The following is a 12,459-nucleotide window of genomic DNA, read 5'->3' as shown; positions in this document are numbered from 1 at the left end:
CTGTGACAGCGCATCGCAAAGCCGCTCCATTAGTTTCAATGGTGGGAACTTAGCGGCTAGCGGTGAGGTCACCCGCCGGTCAGCGGCTGACCGCGGGTAACCCCACCGCTGACTGCAAAGTTCCCACCATTGAAACTAATGGAGCGGCTTTGCGATGCGCTGTCACAGCACAGACAGCGCACAGCCAATCAGGTGAGCGCCACGGAAGTAGCGCTTCCTGATTGGCTGAAGGGACTTCAGTGACAGGAGTCACGTGATGTCCCGGCATTCGGGAGAAAGGGGTCTGATGTGAAAGCATGGGACCCCTTTCAGTACGGCATGGAGCGGGTGTTCGGTTTGTTATTTTAACAAGTACGTGGATTTATATCTGGACGTGGATGTACCTCTGGACGCTGGAAGGTGAGTATAATTTTTTCACAGGTACCCTCGGATCGTCGGAGACCGTGGCAGTCGGCGTGTCAACATAGGTAAGTATGTGTGTGTCGGTAGTGTGTAATAAAGTTTTACTATCAAGGTGTCTGTGTACTGTTTTTATTTGGGTATTTTTTTTTCAGTAGTACTACAGGTACCAGCGGGCCCGTTTTTCTCCCGCATGCTGGTACTTGTGGTTCTCCAAGTACCAGCTTGCGGGGGAGGCTTGCTGGGACTTGTAGTACTACTGGAAAAAACAATATCTTTTTATTATCACAAAAGGCTATCAGCCCCCCCATCCGCAGCCCATTGGATGGGGGGGGGACAGCCTCGGGCTTCACCCCTGGCCCTTGGGTGGCTGGGGGGGGGGACCCCTTGATTGAAGGGGTCCCCACTCCCCCAGGGTACCCCGGCCAGGGGTGACTAGTTGGGTAGTTAATGCCACGGCCGCAGGGCACGGCATAAAAGTGACCCCCGGCGGTGGCATTATCTGTCCAGCTAGTGGAGCCCGATGCTGGTGTTAAAAATACGGGGGACCCCTACTCTTTTTGTCCCCCGTATTTTTGGCACCAGCACCAGGCGCAGAGCCCGGTGCTGGTTTTAAAAATACGGGGGATCCCTGCCCAATTTTTCCCCGCATTTTTAGAACCAGGACCAGCTCGAAGAGCCCGAGGCTGGTTATGCTTTGGAGGGGGGACCCCACGCCATTTTTTTTCCCTATTTTTCCCGTTTTTTAAAATCGCGGCAAAATCCGCCAAATCGGCCGATTTTCGCCCGCGGGACTGTCGAATCCGTTTTGCATTGAATATGGTGAATTCCGGCAGCCACCTGCCGGAATTCACCTGTCGAATTTAAAAACGGCGATAATTTGCCGCGATTCGCCGTGAATTGCATATACCCCTAAGTCTGTATAAATAGGATGCAGAATGTGTGAGACAGAATTAGGCCATGTCAGACATAACTTATATCTGATGTGCACACGTGATCATATAAAATTTTAACACAACCTTAGTTTTACGATATACACTTACTTTACAGCACAATAAAAGTGGGGGGGGGGGGGGGAAACATTATGTAGCTAAAAAACATTAAGTGCAGCTCCCAAAATGTTGGATAGAGATTGAGATGTCAGTATGTAGCTGCTGTTTCACAACAGTAGGGGCTAAGATATTGATGGCATGAAAGATGTCTCAAAACAATACATCTGCCACTATGGGCCAACTGTGAATAAGTGTTTCTTGAGACGTATCCAAGACAGTGTTTCCAGTACCAACAAAATATGAAGTGATGACATTTGTCATGGAAAAAGGGGCAGACATAGCCTTCCATCAGAGTACCCTCTGAGTGTATACAGAACCACACTGAAGATCTACTGGTGGCATAAAAGATCTGTAGATGTTTTTCATGTCTGGGTTTCTTGTTCTTTGGTGATCGCTTGTATGTATTAAATAGAAAAAATGCATTACTTTCAGTTAACAGACTGCTTACCTGCAGTAACAGCAGATGATTTAGCAGTTACAGCTACTGTCCCAGGTTTCGCTATTTTGGAAGGAGCTTTAAGTCCACTTGGCTTTAGTGAGCTCATCTTGTGATTCCCAAGCAACACCTTTCCAAATCGTTATCTTTTTCCAACCATTGAAACACTTGATATTCTTTTGTTTAAGAACTAAATTGTTAAACCTGTAAGAGAAAAATAAATAAATATATATAAAAAAAAGAGCATTATATGGTTAAATGACAGTAATACAAAAGCCTTAGGTATAGTATGCCCAAAAAAGTTAAGGTGGTGCCTTCCCATTGCTGACTGCTATCAAACTGCAGTAATTTCCTTCTGCTTTGACTTTCCAGCTAGAAATAAAATCCCAACCCTGGGTAGTTACAGCTTGTCACATGTTTCTATGGGATACAACTATGTCCCACATTCTTGATGAAGCATGCCACAGTACACGTATACATTGTACATGTACATAACCCTTTGACCACTTAACTGGCATGGTCAGATCAAATGTGAAATAATCGTTATGGTAGACTTACTGGTGATCCTTTGTTTCTCCTAAGTCCACAGGATAACATTGGGATATGAGATAGCGAAAGCGGATTGGCACCAAACAATCATAGCTTTTGGCCTCCCAGAATGCAATGGGCCCGTCCCTATATCCCCACCGCCTGGCTCAGGCAATTCAGATGTTTTCCAAAACTCAAGGCAGAAGCATCATAGAGAGCCCTAATCAGGCCAGTAGAACACACATGTACACCCTTACGTATACAAGAAGGAAGAAGTTAGTAAGTGAAAGGATCCTCAAACCAGGTGCGTCAGGGTGGGATCCCTGTGGACTTAGGAGAAATAGAGTTATCAACGGTAAGTCAACCATAACGATTATTTCTCCTGCAGGGTCCACAGGTTATCCACAGGATAACATTGGGATGTCCCAAAGAAACGTAGTGGTGGGGACGCTCCTGATTGGACCGGAAAATCCTTCCCTGATTGGACAGGAGAATCCTTCCCTCGAATTCAGCGTCCAGAGAGGCAAAGGTATCCAAGGCATAATGTCTAATGAACGTGTTAATGGAAGAGCATGTGGCTGCCTTACATATCAGTTCTGCTGAAACACCACGTTGTGCTGGCCATGACGGACCTACCTTACGAGTAGAGCAGAGACATTAGCCGAAACAGGAAGATCAGCTTGAGAATATGCTTCTGAAATAGTCATTCAAAGCCACTTCGCCAGTGTCTGCTTGTCAGCAGGCCATCCTCTCTTGAGAAATCCATAGAAAACGAAGAGTGTGTGTTTTTCTGATAGCACTGGTACGATCCACGTAGATCCTTAAAAGCACAGACTACGTCCAAAGATGCATCTCCCTCAGAAAGGACTACAATTTCTTTGCTAAGGTGGAATTTAGACACCACCTTAGGAAGATACCCAGATTTGGTTCTGAGAACCGCTCTATGGGGTAATTCCAAGTTGATCGCAGCAGGAAATTTTTTAGCAGTTGGGCAAAACCATGTGCACTGCAGGGGAGGCAGATATAACATGTGCAGAGAGAGTTAGATTTGGGTGGGTTATTTTGTTTCTGTGCAGGGTAAATACTGGCTGCTTTATTTTTACACTGCAATTTAGATTGCAGATTGAACACACCACACCCAAATCTAACTCTCTCTGCACATGTTAAATCTGCCTCCCCTGCAGTGCAAATGGTTTTGCCCAACTGCTAACAAAAATCCTGCTGCGATCAACTTGGAATTACCCCCTATATGGATAAAAAATAAATAAATAAAAAATCAGAAAAGGAGGGCAACATAACAATACCCCTAAATCTTAAACTCTTCTAGCTGAAGCAATAGCCAGTAGAAAAAGAGAACTTTAGCTGTCAACCATTTAAAATCCACTCATTTTAGTGGTTCAAATAGGGCAATTTGACGAGCCTTTAGGTCTAAACTTAAATCCCAAGGCACTGTAGGAGGAACAAAAGAAGGTTGAATGTGCAGCATTACATGGAAAAAGGTGCCCACACCCTGTAGGATATCAATTTTCTTTTGGAACCATACAGCCAATGCTGACACTTGCACTCTCAAGGAAGCCACCCTTAGACCTTTGTCCATTCCTAACTGAAGGAATGCTAGGACTCTGGAAACTCTGAAAGACCTAGGATCAAATTAATATAGGTCTGCCATATTTGGTGATAAATGCGAGCTGAGGAAGGATTCCTTGCTCTGAGCATTGTTTGAATTACCTGTTGTGAGAATCTTCTTGCTTTCAGGATGGAAGTCTCAAGAGCCACGCCGTCAAAGACAGTCGATCCAGGTGCTTGTGATAGCAAGGACCCTGAGACAATAGATCTGGACATTAAGGGAGTAGGAATGGTGCATCCATCGACCACCTCTGCAGATCTGTGTACCAATGTCTTCTGGGCCAAGCCAGAGCTATTAGTATCACGGCGTCCCTTCCTTGTTTTGCCTTTCACATCATCCTGGCTAACAGGGCGACTGGTGGAAAGACATAGGCCAGACAAAAGTCCCATCTCGCTGAGAGGCCATCCAAAAAGATCGCTCTGGGATCCTTTGTTCTTGACCCGTATGCAGGAACTTTGTTGTTCTGACGGGACACCATGAGATCTAACTCCGGTAACACCCACTTGTCTACCAGAATTTGGAAGACCTCAGGGTGTAAAGCCCATTCGTTTGCATGAATGGCGTGTCGACTGAGAAAATCCGCTTCCCAGTTTAGGACTTCCAGAATGAAAACCACGGACAAGGCTGGATGATGAAGTTCTGCCCACTTTAACGTGCGACTTACCTCCTTCATTGCGTTTCGGTTGCAAGTTCCTCCCTGCCGTTGCATTGTCAGAGCGGATTTGGACTGGTTTCTTCTGAAGGATATCCTTTGCCTGAATAAGTGCCATTTATATGGCTTAAAGTTCCAATATATTTATTGGCAGGCAACTCTGCCCCTGGAAGCAACTCCTTCCTGACACTGCTTCCCAGCCCTAAAGGCTGGCATCTGTTGTCAGAATTTCACAATGTGTTATCCAAAAGGGTCTCCCTTTGTCCAGATGGGATGTCTTCAGAGGAAGGACGATAGGCTGCGTTTTTCTTGTCTGATGAAAACCATTTCATTTAGTAAGGATCAAACGTTGCAGACGCCTCAAGTGGAACTGAGCATACTCCACCATGTCGAATGTCGACACCATCAACCCCATCACACGCATTGCTGCGTGAATGGATACCCTTTGACTGTGTAACAGCTCCTGAATCCTGACTGAATTTTGGTATTTTGTTCAGAGATAAAATTACTCTCTGAAGACTTGAATCCAACACAGCCCCCAAGTGAGTCATCCGTTGTGACGGAACCAGGGATTTGTCCAATTTATGAGCCAACCGTGTGTCTGCAACAAGCTATTGTCTGCCGCAGATGACACTGAAGCAATTCCTGAGATTGTGCCAGGATTAATAAATCATTGAGGTACGGAAAAATTCTTATCCCCTGCTGACGGAGATAAGATACCCTTACCACCATAATTTGTTTTTGGAACACTCGGAGCTGTGGCCAGTCCAAATGGTAGGGCCTGAAACTGAAAGTGTTGCTGGAGGATAGCAAACCTGAGATAGCGCTGATGGGACAGTGCTATAGTAACAGGGTTACAATAAAATCCTCCGGCTCCATGGCCAAAATAATGGAACGTGAAGACTCCACATGAAACCGAGGCACCCAAATGTACTTGTTCAGAACTTTGAGATTGAGTATGGGCCAGAACGACCCATTTGGTTTCTAGACTAGAAACAAACTGGAATAACAACCTTGTCCTCGTTGTGCAGGAGGAACTGGAATTATCACTCCTGACTGAAGCAACTTCTGAACGGCCTCTTGCAAAGCCCTGGCCTTCGTTTCCACTGAAGATGGGCTGGTACAAAAAACCTTTGAGGAGGGTGTTTCTTGAAAGCAAACGCATAACCGTGAGATACCACTTCTTGCACCCAGGCATCTGTGGTAGACTGCTGCCAGATGTGTGCAAACTGAAGAAGTCGGCCTCCCAGCCTGGGGACCCCCAGGTGGAGACCCGCACCATCAGGCAGATGGTTTATCTTCTGATTTGGAAGCCGTCTCTCTGGTAGCCTAATGCTTTTTAGTCTTATCGGACTTGTTAGATTGAGACTGTTTGCCATAACCCTTTCCTTTTGCTTTTACTTGAATCCGAAAGGGCCGAAAAGCTGGAAATCTAGGCTTGGATTTATGTATGGAAGGAAACTTCACTTTCTTGGAGTCTGCTTCTGACTTCAAAATACTGTTTCATTCTTTACCAAAAAGAATACCTCCAGTAAAAGGCAGAGACTACAGAACCTTCTTAGATTCTGAGTCAGCTTTCCATGTACGTAGCCAAACTGCTCTGCAAGCTGCTACTGCTGAGGCAGATGCCCAAGAGGCAATTGTACCCATATTCAAGGCTGCTTCTTCCACGAAAATAGCTGGCTGTTTGATATGGGCAATATGGGATTTTTGTTCTCTAGATGCCATTGAAAGGTCATCCTCCAATGCATCAGTCCAGGCTGCCACTGCTTTTGTCATTCAAGCCAAAGCCATGGCTGGTCTTATGATTGCCGCAGACAAGGAGAAAATGGTATTAAGAAAACCATCTATTTTCCTATCCGTGACATCATTTAATGATGTTGAAGGCAGAGGTAATGTAGATTTTCGCACCAAGCGAATGACATGCGTATCTACTTTGGAAGCCATATCCCTTTTTAAACAGTCCCCAGCCAGAAGAGGATAATGGGAATTCCATTTCCTTGGAATTCTAAACTTCTCACTGGGTGTAACCCAAGCCTCTTGCATAATTTCCGTCAGATGTTCTGACCCAGGAAACTCAGTCCTAACTATTTTGGGACTTTTGAACACAGGTGCCTTAGATTTTAACAAAGGCTCTGCTGCCTCCTCTAAGGATAGAATGGCTTTCATAGCACTAATTCGCTCAGGAATGCCCACTGAACTGAGGCCTTCCTCCTCGTCTCTGTATGCAGAACCGAAGTTTGATGAGTCCTCATCCTCCGACGAGTCCTCATCTGAAACCTGTGTAGATTGTTAAGATGTTGTTTCATGTCTATGTGATTTACTTACCACCAGCCTCTCAGCCTGTTTCTGTTGAGAGGCTGCCAATTCCTGTACTGGATGTGGTAACCCCCAGGTGGAATGTTGCATGTAATGGTTAATAGGGTAACCTATCCCTAGTATAGGAGCTGGCATTATCCGCTCAGCTATACTGGATGATGTCTGTGCAAAAGTAGCCCATGGGGGTTCAACCTGAACCTGTGCCTGCCTCGGATTATTCAAGAGGCTTTGGTGAAAGCTAAAACAATTTGCACATAATCCATTTTGAACCAGATCCTGAGAGGCTAACCCAGCTTTGCAAGACAAACATGACATGAGTGTTGGTGCTGCTGTGAAGAGTGTATCCTCCGCACCCTTGCCGCTCTTAGACATGATAAATAAATCACACACCTTTACAGTGTTAACTACACAATTTGTGACTGCAATAACTTCAAAATTTGTTAAAGTGACACACAATCCGATCCCTCCCTACTTTGCACCAGCGTTGAGGATTGGAATACACAGAAACTGACAGAAAATAGTAAAGTGAGCAATCACACTAGCAATCAGTCACATGTTATACATTAGTATAATAAGCACATAATCAACTACAGATACATTTCAAGTATGTAGGAGAAACATATTACTGCATTACCTTATATAGGAGTTTAAACATATTCAGTCGCACAGCAAAAGAAAACAGCAGCAATAGTTTACAGACTCGTATGTATCAGGAACTTATCCAACTGTTCGTACCAAAGGTAGATAGAGACTTAGTGCTTTATCACCCGGCTCAGGAGAGTGGGATACAGGGAGACTTCACCCCACTTCCAGGATCGATCAATAGGTTAGTGAACGCTGAGTGGATCCAGTGTACACAATCGCCCCGTGAACCTACAGTGAACACAGACGCCCAAGTGAACACCGACACACCAGTCATACAGCTGCCTATGCTGCGACTGGGTCTTAGATACACAGCGTCTCAGACAGAAGCGGGAACTCAGTTCATGGCGGGAAACTCAGAGGAAACTGGTCATGAACCGGGGGAAGGGGCGACAAAGGGAGCGTCTTATGCCCCACTTCTGACATCAACCCTAGGGATCACCGTCTCATACTTCCCCTGGAGCCTATGATCCCTGAGGCCTAGCGTTGGTGCACCCGAGATGGCAGCAGCGTCAGAGACTTTTCGGTAGTCTCCATCCCAAAACAGTGCGGCTGTGTCTCGCGTTTCCCCTACTAAGCGGAACTGATGCTTTACTTTCTCCGAGTGCTCCGGCCACAGCCTGATAACGTCTGCTGGACATGCTAGTACATCCTACACAGACGCCCGCCGAAACAGCACTGTACACGAGGGTAAGCGTTGTCGCGACCCAGTGGGGAGTTGTTGGAGCGACTCTTTCTAAGGTACGTATAAGACGCTTTTTAGAAGGATCGCTCAAAAAATATAGTAAGACTATAAAAACAAAAGGCTTATGGTTGCTAAAAACCAGCAGCCTATTGACCATGGTCCGGCTCCTGCCGCACCAAACAAAAAACTGAATTGTCTGAGCCAGGAGGTGGGGATATAGGGACAGCCCGTTGCATTCTGGAAGGGGGAAAACTTTGATCGTTTGGTGCCAATCCGCTGTCGCTACCTCATATCCCAATGTTATCCTGTGGATAACCTGTGGACCCTGCAAGAAAAAGCGTCGCTACACTGTGTCCCCCAATTTTTGACAAGGAGATCAGTTCTGTAGATGTGCAAGATGATAATGTTAAAATATTATGAAAAGTGCTTTCTAAAACTATATTAAAATTTAAAAAAAAAAAAAACACTTATGAATGGTTTTGAAGGAAAAATGTGGTTAAGAGCCTAGTCTATGTAGTAATATGCTTTGTATCCTATGTCAGAGCAAAATGAAAAAACAAACAAAAAAAATAAGATTTTAAACCTACCGGTAAATCTATTTCTCCTAGTCCGTAGAGGATGCTGGGGACTCCGTAAGGACCATGGGGTATAGACGGGCTCCGCAGGAGACATGGGCACTATAAAGAACTTTTAGTATGGGTGTGCACTGGCTCCTCCCTCTATGCCCCTCCTCCAGACCTCAGCTAGAGAACTGTGCCCAGAGGAGATGGACAATACGAGGAAAGGATTTTGTAAATCTAAGGGCAAGATTCATACCAGCCCACACCAATCATACCATATAACCTGGAATACACATAACCAGTTAACAGTATGAACAAACAACAGCAACGGTCCAAGACCGATTCCAACTGTAACATAACCCTTATGTAAGCAATAACCATATACAAGTCTTGCAGATTTTCCGCACTGGGACGGGCGCCCAGCATCCTCTACGGACTAGGAGAAATAGATTTACCGATAGGTTTAAAATCTTATTTTCTCTTACGTCCTAGAGGATGCTGGGGACTCCGTAAGGACCATGGGGGTTCATACCAAAGCTCCCAATCGGGCAGGAGAGTGCGGATGACTCTGCAACACCGACTGAGCAAATGCTAGGTCCTCATCAGCCAGGGTATCAAACTTGTACAATTTAGCAAAAGTGTTTGACCCCGACCAAGTCGCTGCTCGGCAAAGCTGTAATGCCGAGACGCCTCGGGCAGCCGCCCAAGAAGAGCCAACCTTCCTAGTGGAATGGGCCTTTACTGAATGTGGTAATGGCAATCCAACCGTAACATACGCCTGCTGAATCGTGTTACAGATCCAGCGAGCAATAGTCTGCTTTGAAGCAGGCACGCCAATCTTGTTGGCTGCATACAGAACAAACAGAGCCTCTGTTTCATAATTCTAGCCATCCTGGCTACATATATCTTTAAGGCCCTGACTACATCCAGGGACCTGGAATCCTCCAAGTCACTCGTAGCCACAGGCACCACAATAGGTTGGTTTATAAGGAATGAAGAAACCACCTTAGGTAAAAAATGAGGACGAGTCCTCAATTCCGCTCTATCAACATGAAAAATCAAGTAGGGGCTCTTGTGAGACAAGGCCGCTAATTCTGACACCCGCCTTGCAGATGCCAAGGCCAACAACATGACCACCTTCCAGGTGAGAAATTTCAACTCAACCGTGTTAAGGGGTTCAAACTAGTGTGATTTTAGGAACTGCAACACCACGTTCAGGTCCCATGGTGCCACTGGGGGCACAAAAGGAGGCTGGATGCGTAGCATTCCCTTTACAAAAGTCTGGACTTCTGGAAGAGAAGCCAATTCCTTCTGAAAGAATATCGACAGAGCCGAAATCTGTACCTTAACAGAGCCTAATTTTAGGCCCATATCCACTCCTGTCTGTAGGAAGTGGAGAAAACGACCCAAATGGAAATCTTCCGTAGTAGCATTCTTGGTTTCACACCAAGAGACATATTTCCGCCAGATACGGTGATAATGTTTTGCAGTCACCTCCTTCCTAGCCTTTATTAGAGTAGGTATGACCTCTTCCGGAATACCCTTCTCAGCTAGGATCCGGCGTTCAACCGCCATGCCGTCAAACGTAACCGGGGTAAGTCTTGGAACATGCAGGGCCCCTGCTGCAACAGGTCCTCCCTTAGAGGAAGAGGCCAAGGATCTTCTGTGAGCATCTCCTGAAGATCTGAGTACCAGGCCCTTCGAGGCCAGTCTGGAACAATGAGTATTGTCTGTACTCTTTTTCGCCTTATGATCCTCAACACCTTTGTGATGAGAGGAAGAGGAGGAAACACGTAGACCGATTGGAACACCCATGGCGTTACCAGAGCGTCTACTGCTGTTGCCTGAGGGTCCCGGGACCTGGCACAATACCTCCGAAGCTTCTTGTTGAGGCGTGACGCCATCATGTCTATTTGAGGAACTCCCCAAAGACCCGTTATCTCTGCAAAGACTTCTTGATGAAGTCCCCACTCTCCTGGATGGAGATCGTGTCTGCTGAGGAAGTCTGCCTCCCAGTTGTCCACACCCGGAATGAAGACAGCTGACAGAGCGCTTACGTGAATTTCCGTCTAGCGAAGAATCCTGGTGGCTTCTGCCATCGCGACTCTGCTCCTTCTCCCGCCTTGGCGGTTCACATGAGCCACTGCTGTGACATTGTCCGATTGAATCAGCACCGATAGGTTTCGCAGAAGACTCTCCGCTTGTCGAAGGCCGTGGTATATGGCCCTTAATTCCAACACGTTGATGTGCAGGCAGGACTCCTGGCTTGTCCATAGTCATAGAAAATTTCTTCCTTGGGTGACTGCTCCCCATCCTCGGCGGCTCGCGTCCGTGGTTACCAGAACCCAGTCCTGAATGCCGAATCTGCGACCCTCTAGGAGGTGAGCACTTTGCAGCCACCATAGAAGAGACACCCTGGCCCTGGGGGACAGTGTTATCTTTTAATGTAATTGTAGATGGGACCCGGACCATTTGTCCAGAAGGTCCCATTGAAACGTCCTCGCATGGAACCTGCCGAAGGGGATGGCCTCGTAGGCTGCCACCATTTTCCCCAAAACACGAGTGCATTGATGAACTGACACTCTTTTTGGCTTTAGCAGGTCTCTGACCATGTTCTGGAGGTCCTGGGCTTTTTCCAACGGGAGAAAAACCTTCTTTTGTTCCGTGTCCAGTATCATACCTAGGAACGCTAGTCGAGTTGTTGGAACCAACTGTGACTTCGGTAGATTGAGAATCCAACCGTGTTGCTGGAGTACTCTCATAGAGAGTGACACGTTTCTCAGCAATTGCTCTTTTGATCTCGCCTTTATCAGGAGATCGTCCAAGTATGGGATAATTGTGACTTCTTGCTTGCGCAGGACCACCATCATTTCCGCCATTATCTTGGTGAGAATACTCGGCCCGTGGAAAGCCCAAACGGCAACGTCTGAAACTGGTAATGACAATCCTGTACAGCGAATCTCAGGTACTCCTGATGAGAAGGATATATGGGGACATGAAGGTAAGCATCCTTTATGTCCAGTGACACCATAAAATCCCCCCCCCCCTCCAGGCTGGCTATTACTGCTCGGAGCGATTCCATCTTGAATTTGAATCTTTTCAAGTACAGGTTTAGGGATTTTAGATTTAAAATGGGTCTGACCGAACCATCCGGCTTCGGGACCACAAAGAGGGTCGAATAGTACCCTTTTCCCTGTTGGTTCAGGGGAACCCTGATAATTACTTGCTGTTGACACAGCGTTTGAATTGCAGCTAACACTACATCCCGCTCTGGGGTAGAAGTGGTAAGGCAGACTTGAAAAATCGGCGTGGGGGCACCTCTTCGAATTCCAGTTTGTAGCCTTGGGAAACTATTTCCAACACCCAAGGATTCACGTCTGACATGACCCAGACCTGGCTGAAGCGTCGAAGGCGTGCCCCCACTGGTGCGGACTCCCGCAGGGGAGCCCCAGCGTCATGCAGTGGGTTTTGTAGAAGCCGGGGAGGACTTCTGTTCCTGGGCACCAGCCGAAGCAGGTGTTCTCTTTCCTCTACCCTTACCTCTGGCAAGGAAGGAGGA

General features: G+C 46.6%; 1 protein-coding gene across 10 annotated transcripts in view; it reads right to left on the bottom strand.

The window, feature by feature from the left end:
- CLIP1 (CAP-Gly domain containing linker protein 1) overlaps window positions 1-12,459 on the bottom strand; it is a 307,706-nt gene that overhangs the window by 237,308 nt on the left and 57,939 nt on the right. For all 10 annotated transcript variants that reach the window (XM_063964458.1, XM_063964459.1, XM_063964456.1 and 7 more), the window contains exon 2: window positions 1,900-2,091. In XM_063964458.1, coding sequence (XP_063820528.1) covers window positions 1,900-1,996 — 97 coding nt within the window. In that variant the 5' untranslated portion in view covers window positions 1,997-2,091. The remainder of the gene's footprint in view (window positions 1-1,899; window positions 2,092-12,459) is intronic.

Source organism: Pseudophryne corroboree, chromosome 1, assembly GCF_028390025.1.
Source record: "Pseudophryne corroboree isolate aPseCor3 chromosome 1, aPseCor3.hap2, whole genome shotgun sequence".
Taxonomy (NCBI): Eukaryota; Metazoa; Chordata; class Amphibia; order Anura; family Myobatrachidae; genus Pseudophryne; species Pseudophryne corroboree.
This window is presented reverse-complemented; position numbering and strand designations above follow the sequence as displayed.